Raw genomic sequence first — 25,401 nt, 5'->3', positions numbered from 1 at the left:
AAGTTAAAGGTAACAAAAAGCAGAGTGACGCACAGTCTCCCCCATAATCCTGTCATCCACTCTAATCTCTATGACGATGACACGGAGCTCTGTATGAATGATGATGAATATTCATCAGGTGTATCTGAGCTCCTCATTCAATCCTTCCCATACACTCATAGCTTGGCTTGCTGTTCAACCTCAATCATAACAAAAGCAGTGTAAACACTGAAGTAAACGCCCACGAAAAATGAAGAAATATAGTTCTCCTTATGGCAAGGCATTCAGTTTTCCTATTTGACTTGCTGGATGATGGCCCCTCGCGGATGTTTCTGTTAAATTGCCACATAGAACCACTTGTACTTATTTAATGCAAAACTACTTGGCAGATATTTAGTCTTTCTCCTAAACACCATCAGCATAAATAGACAGCACTGTAAGTGTTTAATTGCATCCGTTTATTTCTGCATGAGCCTCGTTAGGTGACTAAATATTCGCGCCTGCTTTTGCGCTTAAGTGGAAGATGTGCTTCATCATCCTAAGTGTCGACAACTTTTAGTACAACTTTCTGAAAATGGGCAACCAACAGAGATGCTCATTAAGGTTACTTTCACAGTATCTTATGTGTTCTTTTTCCTCATAGAATGGATAAGAAAATATGATATACCGTATTTTTGGGACGATAAACCTCTACTTTTTTGCCTCTTCATTTTGAATCCTATGGCTTTTTGTCCATTCCATATAATTTGTTGATTTATTTGGGTTAATAGGTAACACTTTATTTGACAGCAGCGTCGTTAAGACCGTCATAATTATGACATGACACTGTCAAAGGCATTAATGAATGCTTATGACAGATGTCATTAGGTGTCATCCGGCAAATCTTGTCAATAACAAAATTTGGTCAATAACTCCATTTATGTCTAGTTCGGATCTTTTACATCCATTCAAAAGTGAGATAATTTGCCGAATGACACTAAATGGCATGTCTTAAGCATTCATTAATGCTCATGACAGTGTCATGTCTTAAATACAACGGTCCTATAACAGTCTTACGACACTGCTGTCAAATAAAGTGTCAGCAAATAGTCCGATGCGGCTTAATTATGAACAAATGCCATTTTTGTGTCAAATTTGGTGGTGGAGACTGTTAGTCAGGTGCACCTTATAGTCCGAAAATTACAGTAGTTTAATTCCCAATAGTTTGAGTCGGGAAAATTGAAGACCATACCTAGCGTGTAGCATCTTGTCATGAATGTAGCTGTGGTGGACCTACATTTGGCATCAGAACTGAACCTTTTCATGCATGAATTACGATTTAACAAAAACCTCCCAAAAAAACCAATGCATTTTGACTGGGATGAGTGAATGAACGTCTGATTGATTAAAATAGTTGGACATTAAGCGCTGTCAATGGTGCTGAAAGATGATGATTCACAGCCAGTCCAACCAGTTTAAATAAAGTTAACATCTATCGCCGTCAATGGCATGAAATGAGTCACAGTACCATGAAAAGAAAAACAACTTCATATGTACCCCCCCAAAAATAAATAAATAAATAAATAAATACAGTGATCCCTCGCTACTTCGCGCTTCAAATTTCGCGACATCAGTCCATCACAGATTTTTTAAATAAAAAAATAAAAATAAATAAAAAATACAGATGAGCTGTCCTGAGCCGATTGCTAGTCTAACTCTTGCTCCCTCTCCCTGCTCTTTGTTCGTCAGCATGTGCACTGGAGTTGCTTCATAAAGTTAACGATGTTTGGGTTTGATCTTGCCAGAGCTGCGGACTTCAAAGGGCTGCATGTGTCAATCATCGTTTAACTAGTTAAACAGTTGCCGTGGCAACTCATGGTGTGTAAGTGAGCAGTTTGAGTGGACTCACTCGATGAAGCATTTAATAAAGCCAAGCATTTTTCTCCTACAGTACTTTATTCTTGTTTAAAAATAATTCGGTGGGACAGTAACTTGTTTCAAACTTATCATAATTATTACATTTGAAGTGCTTAAAAAATATTTATTAATATATATAAATATATGGCGGAAAACACTCAGGTGGCTTGAAGTTCCACTCTGAGATCCCCAATTTCGCCAAATTTTAGAATTGTCCGATATGCATGTGTTATACATCATTGGAAAGCTTAAAATCTCAATTTTCTGGGGGAAGACAAATTTTGAACTGGAGGCCATTTAAAAAAATAAAATAAATAAACAGCAAAACCCTAACTAGAGGTGAGAGCACACGAGAGCATAATTAAAGACGCCATGATTTTAACGAGATATTATTGCGTACTTACCTCTTTTCGATCCAAAAACTCCATGTCGCATGTATCACGGAGTGTCAAGACACAGCAGTGAATGGCCACAGCCGGATTTTGGGGGGATTTTATGGGTGAAACATGGTAATATAACAAGGGTCGCGATGCAGAAATCACAAACATCAAGGATTTTCTTTTTCATATATTTACCTTTTTAAACTTTTCTTTGTTTGGATCGATTATTTATCATCTAAAACATCGGGGAAAATGTGACAGTAACAAAAAAATATATATACACAATTAAGCGATAGTTATGAGATATCTGTTACTTATTTACGGACACTATTTTTTTCATTGTGACGTAATTTGTTTAAAAGTTTAAAATATGCATGTGAATAATTTTAAAAAAGTGTTTTAATTTTTTTTTTAAACTCAATATTAGACATCAATTAATGATTCTAAGATAAAAATGACAGACATTTCCAATAGCAGTTGCGCGGTGTCTGTAAACGGCTGTCTTCAGGGTAAAAAAAGGAAATAAATAAAAATAAATTTAATAATAATTAATATAATATATTATATAATAATATAATAATAATATATTAATAAAAATAGTTTGGGGGCTTAATGCTGATGGCAAGGCTGAAAAAGCAGTTTCTGCTCTTGCACCCCTCTTTAAAATAAACTGCTGTATTTTAAGCCAAAACAACTGTTGCGTTTGATAGAACAATATGTCTATACGCTGCCATAGCAGATTCATGGTGCATTAAGGTCCCGAACTATTTTCAATTTGTCTGTTTTACCCTGGAAACCCGTTTACAGACATCGCGCAACCACTTTTGTTTCAACCCAGCCATAAAACAAAGGTAAGTAATTTCTTATTCAAAATGTTTGTCATTTTTAGCTTAGAATCACTGATGTCTAATATTTTGTTTAAAAAAAGAAAAAACGAAAATCAATAAAAAAATTATTCACTCGCATATTTTAAACTTTTAAACAAATGACGTCGCAATGAAAAAAATGGGTGTCTGTAAAAAAGTCACGGATATCTACCTCATAACTATCGCTTAATTGTATTTTTTTTGTTACTGTTGCATTTTCTCCCATATGTTTGATGATAAATAATCGATCCAAACAAAGAAAAATTTACAAAAAAACATTTAAAAGGGTAAATATATGAAAAAGAAAATCTCGACAACTCCTTAATGTCTGCAATTTCTGCATCGCGACCCTTGTTATATGACCATGTTTCACCAATAAAATCCCCCCAAAAATCCAGCTGTGGCCATTCACAGCTGTGTCTTGACACTCAGTGGTACATGCTACATGGAGTACTTGGATCAAAACAAGGTAAGTACGGGATAATATCTGGTTAAAGTCATGGCGTCTGTAATTCTGCTCTCGTGTGCTCTCACCTCCAGATAGGGTTTTGCTGTTTAAAAAACATTAAAGGAAAAAAAAGCCTTCCTGTTTAAAATTTTTCTTTCCCCAGAAAATTGAGATTTCAAGCTTTCCAATGATGTGTCACACATGCATATTGGCCAATTTTGAAATTTGGCCAAATTGGGGGTCTCAGAGTTGAACTTCAAGTCACCTGAGTGTTTTTCCAATGCTAAATCTGAATAACTACATTGAACACACCCAAAAAATGATAAAAGACGATAGCACCAACATGTTAGTAGTTAGTGTAAACGTTCAATGTATTTCTTGTTGTTTGTGTTTTTCTTTCTTCTCTTGTTTCTTTTCTTCTGTTCCCCTATAACCCCTTCCTGTTCGCTGTTTTGTCATAATAAATGAGGTGTGTTAATGATCACAATGGGAGTATGTCATACTCTCAATGTGAACTGTTCAGAAAACTGTTCAGACCAACCGGGCACTCAGACTTCCATTCTCTGTGTCAAACAGCTGAACAGGACAGGTTTAAAAAATAAAAATAAAAAATTGGGGTGGGGGGGCGCTACTTCGCTGTTTTTCACTTATCGTGGCGGGTTCTGGTCCCGATTAACCGCGAAAAACGAGGGATCACTGTACTAACTAAATACTGTATTTCAGTTTTTATTCATTTAGAGATTTATAATTATATAAACACAGCAAAAAATACAAATTTGACTAATAAAATTAATAGAGATAAAAAAAAAAAGTAATAATTATTTTATGATCAAAAATATGTCACTCGCCCTTTAAAGGATTAAATCTTAAATCTAAACCTTTGAATAGCTGTTCACAGTAATGACCACTGTCCCTGAAAGGGTTAAAGTACTTGATGTTGGGAGTTCTACTCTGTCAAATGCAAGCAGTACAAAAAAATAAACCCACACACATCTGCATTGAAAAGGTGTCTCTTTATTTTCTGTTCATCATATTGTATATAATATTCTTTCCTCTCTAGATATAGGTAATCATATTTATATAATAAGTAAAAGTGTGCTTTTATTCACAGCATTTGTCCGTGTTAGACGGCTGCTTGTTGGAGGTTTAAGTTATAAAGTTTACAGAGATTCAGGCGGACGGCTGTGTGTCTGTGCAACCTGTCCTCGGCAGAATTTGGTAAGTTATCAAATAAAAAGGCTTTACTGTGTTCGAACTGGGCAAATATTTGTTGGTATGATTATGGTATTATGCCGTTTTATATATAACTTTTTTTTAACAATGATATAAATAAGAAGATATTATTTTTTCCCCTACAAAATGTTGGTACAGTGCAATTTGTACAAAATCCTACTAAATTCTGGTGAGAACAGGTTTGTCTGTGTGTTGAGCTGTGGTGGGAATACAGTCGGTTTTCCTGGGGTATTATTGAAAGACAAGTGTGTGTGTGTGTGTGTGTGTTCATGTCTGCAAGCAAACACGTGTATGTTTTTAGCTCATGATACGGCTCAGAGGTATACAGCAGGGTCAAAGTCTGCCCCCCCAACACAATTTCAACTCATCAGAGTGCACATTGCATCAGCTTCATTTCAGGCTTCATCTGCACAATTGGATTTTTCTTTTTTTTGGGGGGGGGGGGGGTCATTTTGAAGCACTTCTGCAATGAACAATTGTACATCAGTGTAACAGTTTGACCTCGCCACAAAAAAAAAAAAAAAACAGTACACACAAACACACCCGCTCGCTTAATTAAATGCATGTTAGTTCAGATAACGATTCCCCCCCCCCCCCCCCCCCCCAACCTCATATGGTCGTTTGATTGGTTACACTCCCTCTCATTGCATTGCAGATTTCAATATTATCAATGTGGCTTTTTGAAGGGATGGCTTTGTAAGATAACAGTCTTGAGGAATTGTTGACAAAATATTTGAATGAATGCGATCAGATTCTTGGCAGATTCTTATTTCACGCAAACATCTTGGTTAAGAGATAGGATCCATTAAGAAGTAAGTTTGCTACAATGTCAACAATTGTTCCAAGATGCCACTTGAACGCACCTGATGGTCGAAGCCTGGTAACGCACCCTGTTATTTGGAGTCTTTCATCCTTGGTCGGTCAAGCGTAAAGAGCCACGGAAATGTTCTGCGTGTAAACAACAGTAAGCACAGGGCTTGAAGCAAAACAATAAGAAAAACACACACACGCATTGTAATTGCTCCCCTTGTCAAAAGCTTACTTGTAAAATAAACGAAAAACAGAAAGGATTGTTGAGGAAAGCATTAGCTTTGCTAAGAATTATTTTGAGGGAAATTGTGTCTGTACATATTTTAACATGATCAACAGAGGCTGAATCTGATTTTGAAACAAAAGTTTTGAAAATGCTTTTATACAACCATAATTGTGGTCATCAGGAGCCAACAGGGCTGCAGAGTCTTGATAGGGAACAAACCAGCAGATGGCTTCTCTACCTCATGAGCCACACACACAAAAACACACACAGCCATTCTTAGGAAAGAGTATAAAGGATGAGAAACAACAGTCTACAACCATGATTCATTGATTCAAGACCGGCGGTCATTAGGGTGACCAAAGACTTTTCCACCCCTCTGCCAGTCCCGATTCAATCTCTTTGACAGGGTACATGTGAAGAGTACATAGAGCAATCATAAACACCACATTCAGACATTCAACATACTCACTAGGTATCGGAATTGCTTATCAATGTCGTTCTTAGGAAATATAAGTGTCAATAACTCGGACGTCACACAGGAAAAGCCCCTCGGCTGATCTGGGAGCTGTCTGAAGGCAGGACAAGGCAGGCACTCCGTGTACGAGTGAGGAGAGGCGAGCTGCACACACACATACACACTTGTTGATATGAACACACGCATACACACAAACATGCAGGCACATAAATCCTCCTCACAAGTATTTGAGTGTGTGTTTGTAATAGCAAAGTGTAGAGTTCGTAGCATGTTTGCCGCCATTTCTCAGAACAAAATGCTCCACCCTGATTGACTGGCTTCGTTTACTTTTCAAAAGTTGTTTGTCCCCCAAAGAAAAGTACGGAAGAGGATTAGGGCCAATGAAGAAAACAAATTGTTGGCAGGATTCTCACTTCTAAAGTGAGATTTCAGACTTAATAACGTCAGGAATTTGATTTGCAGAGGTGGGTAGTAACGCGTTACATTTACTCTGTTACATTTACAGTACTTGTGTAATTTTTTGAGAAAACTGTACTTCTAAGAGTAGTAGTTTTACTAAACCGTATTTTTTACTTTTACTTGAGTAGATTTGTGAAGAAGAAACACTACTCTTACTACGCTAATTTAGGCTACACTAGTCGTAACATTTTGCCTTTTTATTCGACATATAAGTTTCCTACCAGTTTCACCAATGAAATTTTGACCCATTATGAAATGTTTTAACAGATCCAACATAGTCAAATAAATTCAGATAAATAATGCATAATGCATAAATGCAGATCATTGTTCGAAATACCAATGCGGCCAGAACAATGTCACACCATACTGCCGTAATTCATTTCATTCTGCGCGACTACTATATATATTTTTTTTAGATGTGTAATGTGACCACGATAGAGTGCTTCGGCCACTCGTGCTCAGTCTGCATCACTTCATAATGGTAGGGCTTATTCTATCCTTACAACATATGGAAAGACAATCTAAATTACCTTATATAAATAATATAAGCAAATAAGGTTGCTTAAAAGTTGGTGGGGACAATTTGAGCATCCTGAAAAGTTGGTAGTGTTATTCTCTATAATCCCAATGCAAAACATAGACTTCACCATCAGTTAACTAGACAGCTCCTACAGACATAGCGCCACGCCTTCCTGTAGGGAGGAGGACCAGGCAGAGCGTCGTGCAGCTTTCACTGCTATAAACTCAAAATACATGCTGCGTTCAAATGCCGGATTTAGGTGGAAAAGGCCGAAAGTTTTACTACAGACAAGCAGGTAGGAGTGTCTCAAGAGTGATTTGCTCAAGGATTCAAGGTAATTATTATATAAAATAGCACCATGCATGCACTTTCAAACGTGAAAAAAAATGAATGAGAAAAAATTAGCGTCACTTTAGCTTGAAATCTTTACGTAAAAAGATAACTGGCCGTTTTTTTGCTTTTAACCAAGTATCTAGACTGTTTTCTGTTCATATCTATGGAAATTATGGAATTTATGCATTTAATTACAAGAACTTTCAATTTAAAAATCTGTTTTGTGACGGCCTCAACGTTGTAATACACAATAGCGAACTTAGCTTGAACTTTTTACGTAAAATGAATGATAAATGCCCGTGTTTTTTTTTTTTTGCTTTCAACCAAGAATCTAGACTGTTTTACGTTCATATCTATAGAAATTCTGAAATTTACGCATTTATTTACAAGAACTTTCAATTCAAAAAGCTCTTTGTTTTGTGACGGCCGCCACGTTGGATTATACAATAGCGTAACTTTAGCTTGAAATATTTACGTAAAATTAATGATAACTGCCCGTTTTTTTTTTTTTTATTTTAACAAAGAATCTAGACTGTTTTAAGTTCATATCTATAGAAATTCCGGGATGTATGCATTTATTTACAAGAATTTTCAACCTAAAAAGCTCTTTGTTTTGTGATGGCCGCCATGCTGTATCCATACACAATAGCGTAACTTTAAATTCAAATGATCAGGTAATTTTCGGTCAACTGCCCGTTTTTTTTTTTTTTTTTGGGGGGGGGGGGGGGGGGGGGTTATGTAACATTTCAATCTAAAAACGACGAGGGTCAGATAGCCTGCAAGATGTGCTGAGGCAATAGTAACATCGGAATTAAACCTAAATAAGTTGTGATTGTATATAGAAAATGCAAATTTTGCTTTTTCTGAGTAAAATTAAAATTATTCTACTTGCTTTCCTCAAGTATTAAGTTTCTCATGTGAAAATTGAGTGATTTATTAGCTATTGAAAACTGAAAAAAAAAAAAAAAAAAAGTCGCTATTTCAGGCAAAAACATATATACTTATATAATTGCTATTGAACCTGAGAATATAGGTGATTATCTCTGCATTTGGTGATTTCTGTGCATCTAGTGTAAAATTTGAGAATTTCATAGCCGTTTTAAATTTTGTTATACTTATATTAAAAAAATAATTAATCGGGATTTTATTCGGGAAGGACTTTGAATTTTTTGTTTTTTTTTTATGTCGCCGCTCATGGAGACTTATATACTAGTATGCCTAAGGGAGGTGCCCTATTTGGTTTTAGGTCGCTAGCGGCTTTGGTTTTGAAAATATTTGAATTTTAAGTTTTTGAAAATAGGCCCCCAACGGATCGGCCTCGACCCCCGTCAACAAATAGTAAAGTTTATGTGCAAACCTACGCCTTTGGTAAAATGGATTTTTTTTCTAATTTGCTAAAAAACACCCAAGTCAAGTGTGTGCGCATGCAGAATTATATACAGTGGGGAGAACAAGTATTTGATACACTGCCAATAGGAGAACCCATTGGCAGTGTATCAAATACTTGTTCTCCCCACTGTAGTCAATGGGGCATGTTGGAGGAGGAAATGAGGTTCTTATAGGGACAAAGTCCCATTTCAAGCCATTTGAGACAGCCATGATGCTAAGGCCAATTTCTATTAAGTCGTGTATTAAATTATATATAGCTTTCACAAATCAACTCAAGGTAAAACTGTTACTCTTTAGAATGATAGCTTTTGTATGCCTGAAAATATGCACTACCTTCCCTTTAAAAATGAGAATCCTTTTCCTTCACTGGAAAAAATTCTCTTCCGTAGACAATTTCCTTAAAACATTTTCTTCCTTCACTGTCGGAGTAATGTTTTTCTTGGTTAGTTGTTTGTCATAAATCTGCATTGCTATACCTACGAGGGCAACGTGGAAAACCACATTGGGTGATGTAAGTGTAAATGTTTACGTTTACCAGAGGGGTCTCCCCACCAGTCCTTAAAGGGCCTCTGTGGGTCCTGGTTTTTATTCCAACCCATCCAGCACAAACAGTTTAATGAGGTTTCTGCTCAAACAAGCAATCAACTGATTACACTTGTAAAACACCAGATTGATTAAAAGGTGTGGTATTGTTTGGTTTAGTGTTGTTTTTGTCAACGATGACGATAGCGAAAATATTTCGTCAATGAACACTTTTTTTCATGATTAACAGACAAGCTAAAAACGTGTTTCGAGAGACTAAAAAGTAATGACGAGACGGGAACGAGACAAAAATGCGCAAGTTTCTGTCACATGTTCACATTGTGTGAAATTTTATGCGTAGTTATCGGAATTGTAGCAGTGCCTGGTTGTGTCACTCATGTGACGTGCTGTGCCACCCCCCACTCAAAAGTGCAGTGTCCTCTCCACGTCTCAAGGCTTGCACACACGCACACATAGTAAGATTTGTTTTCTTATCCAGGCCAGAGAGAAAATGCAATGTTGCTTTAGCCGTTAAAGGTCTATACTGAGTGATCACCACACACTAAATGTAACTCATAGTGTTAGCGAAGCATTTGCGTTCGCGTTAGCATTAGGATAACGCTATCGGCGAGCGTCCGCTTAAGCTCTCGGACATTTTTTACATACAGTTCGTGTTGTCCAGGTGGGTATAATTAGATGAAAATAATGTATTGTTTTCCTGCTGAGTGGGTATTATCATCAAGTTGGCGTTGTCCTTGTAGATGCTACAATATGTACTGGACTGTCTCAGGAAATTAGAATACACAATATTCTAATTTTCTGAGACAGTCCTGTACATTAATCCACCATTTAAAGCAGGGGTGTCCAAACTTTTTGCAAAGGGGACCAGATTTGGCGTGGTAAAAATGTGGGGGGCCGACCTTGGCTGACGTCCTTTACATAGAACAATATACAGGACTGTCTCAGAAAATTAGAATATTGTGTATTCTAATTTTCTGAGACAGTCCAGTATGTGCTCGTCTGTCAATGTTCATTTGAAATATTTGGAAACCTTTATTTTTTATGTATTATTGGAGTAAATTTTTTATTTATTTACAGACGATAAAAATTTCAGTAAACGTCAACCAAAACTAAACGAAATTAGTCTTGAGTTTTCGTGAACAAAAACTAGATAAAGAAAAAAACATTTTGAGAGACTGATAAGTATTATTGTCCATAAGAATGAGACTAAGATGAAAATTAAAAGGGCTGCCAAAAACAACGCTGGCTACTGCGGCTCTTTGCGGAATAGTTTGGAGACCCCTGGTTTACTGTATCCCCTTAAAAAGTGGGCTTCTCAGTAATAATTCAATTCATCATTGGTGCGTCACACACTTGAAATAAGAGACGCGCACACTCTTTCACTACCATTGTCAATGATAGACGTCGAATCGTGTGGTGTGCAGTCATCCTTCTGGTAGTTTATCACAAGTAGACGTACAATAAATTGGAAGTGGAAGGTTGGCTAGGAATGAACATTTGTTTATTCTCTGCCAGCCCACTTCAAATGGGTTGGATGTCTATGCTGTCAATGGCAGCCAACGAGTTAATGAAACTTATTTCCAGAGAGGAAAAATTGGGATGCGGATAATGTGGTAGAAGTGAAATCATGTGGCTTTTTTTCTATCTTTCTGGTGTGAATTTTTAATAAGTTTATCACTCATAGATATCCAATGTCTTTGAGCTGGGAGAGTGGCAGTGAACGCCATCCCTCCTACTTCAAATAATTTGCATGTCTGTCGCTGTCAGTGGCAGGTAATGATTTAAGGCGGCACTTGGACCATCTGGCGTCTGTAATCTACAATTTGTTGAGATTAACGCGATAGTGCTTTGATTGTACTTTAATAACAATATTTAATTTAGATAATACAATCCTCTCACAAGTAGTCAGCGTTTCAGTAAATAAACACCCCCAACCATTACATGAGAAAATACGTTATTTTTGGTCATTCTTACTTTACAGATTATTGTATTCGCAGTTCTTACATTTCTCCCGTACTTTTCGGACAATAAGCCTCTACTTTTTCCACCCACTTTGAACCCTGAGGCTTACATTGCTGGTATAAATAAACCGCAATGTAAGCGGTATATTTATATATATATATTTTTTTTTACACCCTAATGAGATGCATCCCTTTTAGTGTAAATATCCCAGAATACAGGGTGATTCAAAAAGAATGTGCCAAAAATATTGCGGTACATTAAAAACAAAAAATAACTAGCTGGATACAAGTATTGTATATAACTTCAAGTTTTTTTTCATACTTTACAAGTGCTAAATGTGATCACCACGAGCAGCACAGACAACATCAAGCCGATATGACTTTGAATTTTTAAAAAAAAATTACTTACTTGCAAAAAAGTCTTATTAATTAATAATTTAATAAGAAAATAATTAATTCTTTGTATTTCAATGATTTTAAAATTAATACATGCGTGATGATTTCTGCACATTGATTTTGAATCAACCCGTATAATGTAGACACATAAGGTTTATAATCCACCGTAGTTTACATATTATCAAATGCCATTTTCTTGCAAAATCATGTGGGTATGACTTATAGTCAGATTAGAGTCCGAAAATTACGGTACTTTCATCAAGCTTTTGTGGTGACCTGATATGGTCAACGAGTCCCCGTAAGTATAGCAACCCATTTAAGTGTTGTTCGTTGTGCATTGCGTTGGTCGTTCCGCAGATTCACAAATCTACTGTGAAATCACTCAGCCTCATCAGTTTCTGTTCAAGTGAACCAACCAACCAGCCAACCAGCCAGCCAGCCAGCCAGCCAGCCAGCCAGCCAACCAACCAACCAACCAACCAACCCGCAAGCCACATTAAAGGGGAAAATTAATAGTTAATACTATACACAGACAACCCTCAGTCTCACCCTGTGCCCCAACCATGAACAAAATAACACGTGGCAGAGTAGTCCTCTGCACAATGGCACCTTTAGAATAGAATATATAGCATTACTAATAACAGTTTTTTTTTTTTTTTTGTCCAGTCAAAGCTGTATGAAGATACAAGTAAAATGGTAGAACTTGAAGAACACCCAGGAAACGCTTACAAGGAGCAGTGTGATGTTCAGGGTGCAATTTAAGACTTACTATAGAGCAAAGGAAGCTCTGGAAACAGGTATGTGGCACATGCATGGCTTGAGTCGCCATCTTAACATGGCTCATAAATGACCCTTGACGGACTCCCGCGTGGATGTAAGGAAGCCCTCATGACCCGCTACATTACCACCAATGGAAAGTCTAAATGAGAACTCAGAGCAGCCGACTGGAGGACATATTTCAGTAATATTTGGCACCAGGTATAATTAACCATTTTTATAACTTACGATGCTATCCTACGTGTGCGTAAGGTTTTATCATTTGACTAACTACTTTGAAAAGTTGCCTACTCTAAAGTTAGAGAAAAACATCTCGTCAAGGCTCAGTTTTAGCGAAAGTGGCCCAGTGACTACACGCTTTTCTTGAACGCTGCTCAGGCACCGTGCTGCTTGTTACCTATTCGAGCTAGTTTATAAATGCTTGTTCCCTTGCAAATGTACTTTTCCTTGTCTTCCCGCGTTCACGCATCTATCCCAGCCACTTAACACCCTTTGAACAATGTTGGTGCAACGCCGAGCATAAAAAGCCCTTGTGTGCGCCGCTTCTTTAAAAATTAAAAGCCCTTGCTTAAGAGAAAGCACATTTTCCCTTTCACAGCCCATGACAACTGCTGATGTTGTAAAATTAATATTTACATGTGAAGGATAGCCGGCACAAGGACATATCGAAGCGCTCTTTATGGGGAGTGTTGTAACATCTTTCCTTATCAAGGTAATAATGCCAAGCGGATTTTCTACTTGGACGGCTATCTCTAGTTGTTTTTCCAGGTCTCTATTGTTTATAAACGGCACTAAAATGAAATGGGACAACAAAACCATTTTGGAAATACTCTGCCATCGGAGATTGATGTCAGTAAGTAAGGCGGTTTAAGCATTTATTCAATAGGGTTTGATTAGGTTTCAAATTGTCTCGGTCCCGTTATTTTGAAAACAACCATCCCTGCGCATATTTTAACCACGACACCAGATGCTGACGCCGTCAAACATGTAATTATCTGATTGTGAGATGCTGTGTTACTACATGAGAGCACACCCAGGTGTGATTATCCCATTTTGCTGGATTCTGTGTGAGAGGGAAAAGACAGGTAAATGCTAATCTTCAGTTATGGCCCTGGTGTTGCAATTTTGTGGGCTCATTCACAACCACCCTTCTCCGTGCTGCAGACTGCATTTAGGTGTTGCCTCATGTGTTTTGAAAAATAAAATACAAATTCTGGAATCTTTAGACTAGATTAAACCCTTGATGCCTATTGCCACAAATTAGTCAAAATCCAAATCAAAGCAGCTTAGGTTTGCCAACTGTCCCTTGAAAAACGGAATCATCCGGATTTCAGAAACAAAAGTACATGTCCTGTATTAAGCTTGCAAGGGCACGCTTAGTCCTGTATAATCATGAAAATCGAAAAAATTGGTTTATGTGTAGAACAAACGAATACTGGTATGGTACTTTTCAAGAATTTGTAGGGGAACGCATTCCCCCACCTCTCCTGCTTTTTGACAAATGAGCTGACAGAAGTATGACAAGCCCACTGATCTCACTGGTCAAAGAGGTACAACGTGCCATGCGGAAAAAGGAAGACAACAAATAGTGTGGGTGATAAAAGGTTTGGGTGAAGCGCAAGTAAAAAGCATGTTAAAAATGATGGTCATTTGTTTTCCACATTATATGTGGAGTGATGATTTGTGAAAATGTTATTGCTGAAGGGACTTTGAATTAGAGTTGGGAATCTTGGGGCACTTAACTATTCGATTACGATTCAGAGGCTATGATTCGATTATGAATCGATCATTGATGCACCACCCCACCCCTAGCTGGTTTTAATGTTTCGTACATTAGTTACAAAAATTGTACAAAAATCCTCTCAGGTTTAAATAAACTACTATTTCTGTATCAAGTTGACAGTTCAAAACGGTAAATAAAATACTCAAGTCCCAATTCTGTATCAGCAGCTTTATACTACATTCAATTAATTTAATGTTGTGAATCAACCGTTAAAAGTTGTTAAAATTGCTCCCGTTATTCCATGATTTCCCTTCTGTCTACTTTCGACATGAAAGTTTTAAAACTGATTCATCATTTAAAGATAGATTCAAGTCAAGATTTTGCCGATTTAGGAGTATTTTAGATAAAAAGTTAGATTCGCTCGGAAGGTTCGCTACAACAGCCTTCCAGAGAAGTCTACTGCTGTTAGATGGCGGCTGTTTACCAATGTCAGCGAGTCTGTCATTTCGCATCTAGTTTTCTATATATGTGGTAACGCCGCTGAGTCTGTCATTTCGCATCTAGTTCTTTATACATGTGATATCTACCGTAGCATTAAGTGGGCGTAGTCTGTAGCGGCTGTCGGCCGCAATCAGGTATTATCGTTTTTTTTTTTTTTTTTTTTAATCTAGCAAGCATGAGTTGAGCTGGAGCCGTGAGTTGAACATGATGTTTACTCTCGATCCGTTCCTCATTGCGTCATGAAGACTGCGCTGACTGTGTTTTAGTTCCGCTTTACTTGGCATATTTCAATAATCGGGATTTGGATGTTTGTGAATCATTCTCGAATCTTCCAGGGCTGAATCGTGAATAATCTAAGAATCGGAAATTTCGCACACCTCTACTTTGAATGCACCTAAATTGTTAAAAAAAAAAAAAAAAAAAACCTTTACCTCAGCGTTTGTGTTTGCACGTTTGAAAAAAGATTAAAAAAAACCAAAACAACTAATCATTCAAAAATGCAGACACACACACAAAAAAGGCTCAGGACCTTAAGAGTTATAGTTTTAGATTTGCATAACAGGTGTTAATTCTATTCTAGTACTTTTTGTATTAAAAATACATTGCTGATAATTGTTTTTCATGTGCTTATATCACTTTAATATGTACCCAATTAATTAAGGTTTGAGTAAAATATATATAATAATTATAATTTTAAAAAAGAAATCACTTCACAAATACAAAAAAAATAATTAAAGGGTGACGGTTATCAGGCCGGCCGGCTCTACCAATGAGGTGCTCCTTATTTTTTTTCGTGGGGTGTGGCAACCCTAAAGCAGCCCAATGCTTTTTTTTTTCCCTACAGATGACTTTTGTCGCTTAATGGCACCATACATTAAATTGTATTCATTTTTTACAGTATTTTAATGTACTTTCTCAACTTAATTAAGCATCTACTTGAAAGCAAAAACAAATCTCAACTCCTCGATAGAAGGACCGCTGTTTTTCCTCCTGGTCAAAATGGATTGGACGTCTGTCTGTGTCAATGGCAGCCATTAAGTTAATTATTTAAAATTTTGTCATCAAGGGTTTAAAACTCATTTTGAGCCTTTTACAACCAAAACCCCAAATTCACTCATGGACTGACACGTCAAACAGTAGATGGGAAAAATGACGCTGATAAAAGTGTTTTGTGAGTCTGTTTTGAAACTGTCAACCATCGCTGTCCTTGTCAATGTCGTCAGGTGTACCGGGAAAAAAAATGGTCACATTATTCTAGAGCAATAGTGTCTGCCGCGATTTTCGCAATAAATCACGTCAAATCATGCTCGTCAAAGTCTGATCCTGAAAATGGGAACGCTTACCCGACACTAAATGTTAATGCAGATGTGCCAGTGACACTATTATCCCGTGACAGAAACATGCAGTATATTGGGAGGGAGAAGTGGAGATGTATTTGTGTAACATGTTCTGTATTAGAACACGTTTGTGGAGGTCACAGAAGACGTGTTTGTATAAGCGCATACTGTACAGTCAATGCACATGTATTGGAGACAAGGAGAGAAGGGAGGTTGTGACTGACACCTCAATGGATGGAGCAAAAACCCACTGAATAATGCATGGTACTACCCTCCAGCCTGCTTTACATCGCGTGCCACATACCACAATTCTTTCCCCTTGTACAAGAGACTTCAGACACAATTGTTGAACGATATTCAGCTGGAGGTAGTGGGCGAGCATTTCCGTCTCTGTTTTTAATGCATTTATGGCTCTGTCTCGAACCGTATTCACAGCTAAGTGGTCTCCTCTCTTCCACAGGTTCCTCAACGCAGCTAGTCTACCGGCGACAGATGGAAGACTAGTGTGGAAAGGAGAGGGTAAAAAAAGGTGGTGAGAGTGAAGAGGTAAGGTGAGCAGCACACGTCATATGTGGTAAGTGAAAAGTGAAGACAAATAAATCTTTCTTTCAGTGAAGAGAGAAAAATCAAAAAGGAAGCACCAATGATCCAAAATGACCATCTAAAAGTCATGACACCCCCGACAAGCAAACAACTGACCAGAGATCAGCTACAAAAGGAGGTTTGCCAAAAAGGATGAACTTAATTCATTGTTAGCCAAGACTGTCTGTCATGACAGAAGCCAGTCCATGATTAAAGCAATATAAAAAGGAGCATACAGTATATATACAGATGCACAGATAAATGCATCCTTCATTGATATTTTGATGTCAGCTTACCCGCACTCATCTGGCTCATCCTGTATTAAAAACGGACAGACCATTCACAAGTTCACGTTCCATTCATCAATTAGGAGAGTCTGCCAAAATAGTAAACCACTAAGAATGGGACAGTCCCATTTTTAAAAAGGCCAATTGACGAATATAAGATGATCATAAATAGAATGAAAGAATGTGCCAACTACAGAAAACACGAGGTTAAGTGGTGATGGGAACGAGTTCTCCATCCAAACGGCTCGTGCTACACACACTGAAATGCTCATCGGGTTCAGGATTCACAGTTCAAAGGCTTAAAGTTCACAGTCAAGATTTTTCAAAATTCCTTGTACCCACCGCTCCCCTTAAGCTTCAGCTAGCACTCTCTCTCAGCCTCCTCCTCTTTGCTACTGTGATTGGTTGATATTAGCAGGCGACACCTCTCAGACAGGTGTGGTCCTGCGGTTGGGGTCCTTTGTGTAGTCTTTAGTGAGCGTGCTACTCTGGAGGAAATCCCTCTCAGAGTTGAGCAGCCCGCCAAGGCCGGATTTGGTGGCGGCGTTGCCGGCCTCGCGTGGGTTTAGCGTGTACATCGGCATCTCTGAGGCGCCGGGCCCTGTGTAGCCGATTTTCCCCAAAGGCGAGGCATCGCGACTGGGAACCTCCGACGAGCGGACGCTGGAGCGGCGCCGGAAGCGGTAACGATAGGAGGGGATGCGGCTGAAGGCGGACTTCTTGATGAGCTCGGTGCGGGATTTGGCCCGCTGTTTGCGGTGCTTCTCGATGAACATGTGCACGGCCAGCACTCCTACCATTTCAGCCATTATGAAAGATAGAGCCCCGAAGTAGAACGACCAGCCGTAGGAGTAGGACTTCTTGCTGTCGCTTTGGCCCGGATCGCCCGAGTTGGCCGAAATATAGACAATAATTCCAATGATGTTACTGAGGCCTGCAAGAAAAAGATAAAAAAAAAAAAAAAACAATGGGTGCGGGTTTGATGTTCTAAGTAAACAGACTCTAAAACCTAATTGTGCAGATACTTAGCAAAGCAAAGTCCTCAAATATAAAATTTGTACTTTTTTTTCCTGTCCATTTTTTCAGCGCGCCTCACAGCACACACCCTTTAACCGTTTCTCACTATCACGACTTTGAAACATTAAAAAAATTTCACGCCACGCCAGTGGTAGGTAGAGTAGCCAAAAAATTTTACTCAAGTAAGAGTAGCATTACTTTAAAATAAGATTATTCAAGTATAGACCCTACCCACCGACGTCACAAAATCACGTGCTCGCTGTATGGTTCCGCCCCCTTGTCCGTCATTTTGTGTCTGTATTATCAATGGTCTCAATTGATCGAGCAATTTATAATGCATTTCATGGAAGACCCGGTACTTTCGGATGCCGTAAACTCACTTGATGCGTTGCATAAAAGGCGTTATGTGGAAAAGCTTCAGTTTATCCATTCGCCAGATCCATATTTGATGCCTAAATCGATGTTTTTCGACCCGCTGTCTCCGCCGTATTTGCCTGACATCTGCTAGCTACCCTGATGTGTACAACTATCACGTCCACACAAAATCAGCCTATTATCACGAAAGTTTGAAAAACTTTAAGAGCTTGGAGGCTTATAAATACTTCGTTGCTGGCTGGGTGAAACAGGTCCTCAGCCACGAAAATTCGGCAGGAATCTATCTTGTGCTTGGAAAGGTGAGTTACGAAATTTTCAATTCAAAATCTTTTGTTATTGCTAACATCCACTGTCAAGTCTAATGTATTTCATGTCGTTTGTCAATGGAGTTAGGGCTTTTAATGATTATATGGTTTAGCGATAGCACTCTCGCTACATACATACGTGTATGTTGTCGGCGATTAGCCTAGCAATGATCTTAATTGTGGTTGTCAGCCCAAAACACTCTAAATATATATTAAATGCATCTTACCAGATATAAAATGACTACTACATAATCTGTGGTAATCGTTTGGAGCCCAGTTTTCTCGTCGAATTGCAGCAGCCCATCTCGCTCTCTTCTCTCCGGGTCTCTCGGAATCCGGTAGAACGTCTCTCCGTCTTCTCCGTCTATCTGTTCTGTTATTGCAACCGACCGCCACACACGCCTTCACCATTTTGATTATTAATGTTAACGAGCAGAAAAACACGTCGTAAATAGGAGGAATGTACGTAGCCGTAACAGGTAAACATGATGTGTTGACGGACAATTGGGCGGCACCAGTCAGGAGGAAGGAGTTGTGATGTCACGTGGGTAGGGTCTATTGGTAAAACTAGTCATCCAAAAATGTACTCAAGTACAAGTAAAAAAGTATTCGTTGAAAAGAATGTTCAAGTAACTGCTTACAATGCCTGACTTTCTTTTTTTAATAATTGTATTTTTTTTTTCATCTCATCTTTCTTCATCCAGAAAAAAAGTAAAAAGGTATTTGGTCTCAAGAATACACAAATAATGAGTAACATTGTGAGTAACTGCTTACACGGTTTGATTTTTGCTTTTTAAACAATGGTTATATTTATAAACTGTTATTATTATACTGAACTATAACCTATTACATAACCACATTTGGCCAAAGAAATACAACAACAACAAAAAATCATTGAAATCCAGACAAAAAAATCTCCAGAAATGAAGTACAGTGGTACCTCTACATACGAAGTTTATTCGTTCCAGGACGTACGTCGAGCAGGATTTTCCCATAAGAATACATAATAATTCCATTAATTTTTTCCACCGCCCAAAAACCTACACTAAGTCCTTAATAAATACTATTGTTGCTACTGCAAATAGCAATTACAAAGAGCAAGCAAATACAGTGGGGCAAATAAGTATTTAGTCAACCACTAATTGTGCAAGTTCTCCCACTTGAAAATATCAGAGCTGCTTGTAATTGTCAACATGGGTAAACCTCAACCATGGGAGACAGAATGTGGAAAAAAAAAAACAGAAAATCACATTGTTTAATTTTTAAAGAATTTATTTGCAAATCATGGTGGAAAATAAGGTTTTGGTCTATACCAAAAGTTCATCTCAGTACTTTGTTATGTACCCTTTGTTGGCAATAACGGAGGCCCAACATTTTCTGTAACTCTTCACAAGCTTTTCACGCACTGTTGCTGGTATTTTGGCCCATTCCTCCATGCAGATCTCCTCTAGAGCAGTGATGTTTTGGGGCTGTCCTTGGGCAACAAGGACTTTCAACTCCCTCCTCACCCCTTGGCGTCAAAATGATAACAAGAACGGGGAGCAAAAATCCCAGAACCATACAGGAGGACCTAGTGAATGACCTACAGAGAGCTGGGACCACAGTAACAAAGGCTACTATCAGTAACACAATGTGCTGCCAGGGACTCAAATCCTGCACTGGCAGACGTGTCCCCCTGCTGAAGAAAGTACGCGTCCAGGCCCGTCTGCGGTTCGCTAGAGAGCATTTGGATGATCCAGAAGAGGACTGGGAGAATGTGTTATGGTCAGATGAAACCAAAATAGAACTTACTAGAAACACAGGTTCTCTTCTTTGGAGGAAAAAAGAATACTGAATTGCACCACACCCACTGTGAAGCATGGGGGTGGAAACATCATGCTCTGGGGCTGTTTTTCTGCAAAGGGACCATGACGACTGATATGTGTAAAGGAAAGAATGAATGGGGCCATGTATCGAGAGATTTTGAGTGAAAATCTCCTTCCATCAGCAAGGGCACTGAAGATGAGATGAGGCTGGGTCTTTCAGCATGACAATGATCCCAAACACACAGCCAGGGCAAAAAAGGAGTGGCTTCATAAGAAGCATTTCAAGGTCCTGGAGTGGCCTAGCCAGTCTCCAGGTCTAAACCCCATAGAAAATCTGCAAAGGGAGTTGAAAGTCCGTGTTGCCCAACGACAGCCCTCAAACATCACTGCATCACTGACTTATTTGCCCCACTGTACATTATGAATAAAAATCAGAATAACAATACTACAGTGGTACCGCTACATATGAAGTTAATTCGTTCCAGGACCTTGTTTGTAAGTCGAAATGGTTGTATGTCGAGCAGGATTTTCCCCATAAGAATACATTATAATTCCATTAATTCGCTCCACAACCCAAAAACCTAAACTAAGTCCTTAATAAATACTGCTGTTACTATTGCAAATAGCAATTACAAAGAGCAAAGCAAATAAATTATGAATAAAAATCATAATAATAATAATAATATAATAATAGCAATAATAATAATAATAATAATAATACCGCTAATAATGTAACGAATCGGGTTCTAATGTGGAGAACTTTTTTTGCTGTACATGAACGCACCGCGGGGCTGACATGACGGTGAGCAAGCGTTTACTTTCCGTTTTGATGCTGGCGTCTGCTGCTGTTTCACAAGTTGATGGAGTAAATGAGTAGAAACCTGACGAAGCTGGCGATTTCTTTGGCGATGCTACCACAATAAGAATTGTCACCTTAACTTATAAAGACTGGCGAAAAGGAGGACGGCCGGCAGAGATCAACATTTCACGCCCCTATTGTCTGCCCAGCTCATGGATGCACACACATGCTTATATTTTGCTATCATTTACATCTTCATTTCAATGGTAAGCGTCACCTTTTCTTTTTTTGCTCCACCTGCACTAAACTTTTAAGATCCAGTGTTGATTTCTCTGACAAGAAAATCAGCCGTGCGTCCGTCTTCCGGCAAAACAAAGAAACTGCGGCGCTGTCAAAAATCGTTATTTCGAGGCTGTCGTCGGATGTAGAAACAAATGGCGAGTCAAATTTTACGTCGGATGTCGAGAAGATCGTGTGTCGAAGCGATCGTATGTCGAGGTACCACTGTAGAGCATGAGTGCCCTCTAGTGGAGAAAACATATTTCCTATTATGAAACGAAAAGGATCATTTTGAATCTTGAATCTTTGAATGCTCATGTTTCAGTGCAATAGACGGCACTAGACGTTAGGCCTGAACGATATATCGTTTGAACATCGTCATCACGATGTGCAATACTCGCATTGCAAGGATGTGCGATATTAAAAATTTTTTTTTTTTAACACACAAACTCGTTTTTTTTCTTTATGCTCGTACAGCGCCACAAATTCACTTGACTCTCATGCAGCTGTGAACAGGGGCTTTTTGGGAGAGAGGGGGCTTTTTTGCGATACTAGAATAAAGTGTAATTTCACATCCACTCTGTGGGTGGCAGTGGCTAAGCTTGTCGCAATATGCAATAATTCCATTTATCGCGTGATAAATAAAAATGAAGGCGGTAATTTTTCCGCTGCGATTTATCGCTTCGCGGGCGCGTGTGGCAGACGTGCTGTTAAAAGTTCGGATTCCTCGTTACCAACTGCGCAAAATGCATCTTCGTTCCAGGTCCGGCAAAAACTAGCGCCGGAGCCAATCGTTCCTATTATATCCTATTGTTCAACGTATACCGGCCGCGTCAGTGCTCCGGAGTGACTGTGGACCATCTATGGCGCGCAGGTGTTCTTGACATGTGGGCGCTCCCGTCAGGAGTGACATTTCACGCGGGGCAGCTATTTTTCGGCACAACGCCGGATATTTACAACGAAGTCCGCCAAAACATTGTTACCGACTTGGCTGCTACGAACAACCTCGCTTTGACAATGAACAGCTGAATGAAATTAAGAGCGCTGTGCTTCAAACTCGTCCTGTTTATGAAAGTCGATTGTCATATGCTGGTGTTGTGTAGTAATGAGCAGACGTGACTTCAGCGGTGCTTGCTAACTTTTTTAATGCGCGCGCAGACTAGATATCATGAAATGGCAAACTAGATGTGCTACGGTCCATGCCATTGGCTACGTGAGCCCAGAGTGATTATGGGACATGTAGTCCATATACTACATCGATGAATTCTAAACTGTCATGACTGAATGGAAGTTAAGAAGGCCAAATCAAGCCATACCAGTGACTATAGATAATGTTGCAAATATTGTTAATTCAGTACGTGACACAGATGGGTTTGGACCACAAATAGGATGTCTTGCTCATGTAGTAAACCTAGCTGCTAAGAGAGCTGTAGCAATCAACAGTGTGCCCTGCCTCACTTTACAAACAGTAAAGATTGTTCTCAGCACTTTTATACAAATTTCTTTTGGATCAGTAAGAAGTAAGCACATAAATATTATGCACTAAAATGCATGATTATATGATGGCAATTTAATTTTTGCTCGTTAGCAAAAAAAAAAAAAAAAAAAAAAAAAAAAAAAAAAAGAAACAAAAAATATAATTGTATTTTTGAATTTAAGAGTAAATATTTATCGCGTTTAAATGGGTGTATTTGATCTATTAATATATACTGTATTGTCACTGTGCTATTGTAAATTGTTTAAAAAAAAATGGGGGGGGGGCGCAATAATATCGCATATCGCAATAATTTATGAGAATTATTATCGCACACCAAAATTTGTTATCGCGACAGGCCTAGCAGTGGCTCTCTCATTTTCAGCGTGTGCGCAGTATTTTTTAACCAAACAAGAGCACGCAGCAAAGAGCAACAGATAGGAAGAGCTACGATGAGGAAATATGACGAAGCATATGCAGCGTTCGGCTTTACTTTTAATACAGTGGGAGACGAAGAAAAACAAGTATGCTTACTGAGTCTAAAAATTTTGGCAGCGGATAGCATGAAGCCAAATATTTTAAGACGTCACTCAAAGACATTAGACCCCAATCACATTGATAAGCCGCTTGATTTTTTTTCAGCGAAAACGTGCCGAATATTGGCAACGATCGTCCCGCTTTGTGAGTATTACGTCAGTAAATCAGCGAGCACTGTTGGCATTTGAAGGAATCTAGCCTTTTAGCCAGACCGCCGGAATTGCGGCGCAGCTCCAACAACCCGGGCCGGCGGGACTCCGGCAATCCGGCCAAAAGGGCAAAATCCACGTGTTCACCTTAGTCTTAACCCATTGTACTGACTTCATTTTGAAAGGTTTAAAGAAGGCTCACCGAAAACAAGTTGACAATTCATTCAGGTCGACAGCGATCAAAACGGCAAGGTGAAACAGAAACACTCAGGCAAGGAGACAAGGTCACCCTATCACACATCAACAAAAGGTTCCCGAGAAAAATGACAACGATTAGTTAAACATTCAGTCTATTGGCAGGAAGAAGGTTGTGTTTGGGATTATTGTCTGTTTGTGGATTGGACAGGAGGAGTCGGGAGTTAAGGCCCAAGTACACTGCATGCGTGATCGTTGCAGTTCTGGTCCGGTTCAGTGTTGCCTGCGTGCCACGCAGTCCGTCAAAAACAGGCAAATCATACCGGCTGCTGCACGGCTGCGGTCCGCCAACTCCGTCCCCTCGTGAGCTCTCGCGTGATTGCGCGCGATAATGTGCCATTTAAATCAACGACAAACACACGGAGTCTGTAGTATGTACTCATCAGAGAAGCAGAGAGAGAGCACATTTTTTTCCTTGCATATTGATAATGTAACGTTTGCTAAGCGGAAGTTTGGCCGCGAAAACAACACACGAGCTTCAACGCCTTTTTCCTCTTTTTCTTTATTAACTTCCCGCCACCTCACCAATGCAAAAACAACAACTACAGTGGGGAGAACAAGTATTTGATACACTGACAATGGGAAAACCCATTGGCAGTGTATCAAATACTTGTTCTCCCCACTGTATTTACACTGACGCTATCTAGTCCACCAATCGGAGCGTCGCGCTGGTGCACCAGCACACCAATGACAGCCCCGGCGACGCCACAATATTTTAGTTGTGTCTGTCTCTTAATTCCAGATTGACTGCATAATGTTGAGATCAGGGCTCCGTGTGTGGAGGGAAGGGGGGCTATTATGCCCTTGGTTGTGTCGGTGCGTTTATATCTTTGTGCACATTTAAAATTTATGGCACATAACATCTCATAGAGCTGTTATAAACAACTGATAAATAATCTGTCATATTTATAAAATGGATAGCGAATTATATTCGACACGAACTAAAAAAACAGCGTACTTGGAATTGGTGTCTCAACACTGCAGATTCATGTGGCCAGCGCAAACTGTTGTTTTTTCTATGAAGAGTCAAGTGAAAAGTAGGAAAGAAAGAGAAACGTCTTGAATAGACCACCAGGTCGAAACTTGTGGGTGTCTCTTTTTTCTCTTTCGTCTCTTTTTTCTCTTTCGTACTTTTCCCCCTCGACTCTGTATACAAACCGAGATTGTTTGTGCGCGGGGCACGAGAATTTCTGCAGTGGAACCACTTCCAGATACGCTGTCTTTTTTTTTTTTTGCTTAGCACGTCGTGTTTGATATCATTGCCAGAAAAACACACATAATAGGA

The 25,401-nt window shown here is 39.0% G+C and overlaps 1 protein-coding gene across 3 annotated transcripts in view; it reads right to left on the bottom strand.

Moving 5' to 3' along the window:
- Positions 1–3,813: 3,813 nt before the first annotated feature.
- Positions 3,814–25,401, bottom strand: part of cacng3b (calcium channel, voltage-dependent, gamma subunit 3b) — a 60,769-nt gene continuing 39,181 nt past the window's right edge. For 2 of the 3 annotated variants that reach the window (XM_057860767.1, XM_057860768.1), the window contains one exon: positions 8,358–18,055. In XM_057860767.1, the coding sequence (XP_057716750.1) occupies positions 17,550–18,055 (506 nt within the window). In that variant the 3' untranslated portion in view covers positions 8,358–17,549. Of the gene's footprint in view, positions 6,458–8,357; positions 18,056–25,401 lie in introns of those variants that run through there. The other variant, XR_009067297.1, reaches the window with a different exon arrangement.

The sequence above is a fragment of the Corythoichthys intestinalis genome, chromosome 16 (assembly GCF_030265065.1).
Source record: "Corythoichthys intestinalis isolate RoL2023-P3 chromosome 16, ASM3026506v1, whole genome shotgun sequence".
Classification (NCBI taxonomy): domain Eukaryota; kingdom Metazoa; phylum Chordata; class Actinopteri; order Syngnathiformes; family Syngnathidae; genus Corythoichthys; species Corythoichthys intestinalis.
The sequence above is the reverse complement of the archived record's forward strand: the minus strand, read 5'-3'. Positions and strand labels throughout refer to the sequence as shown.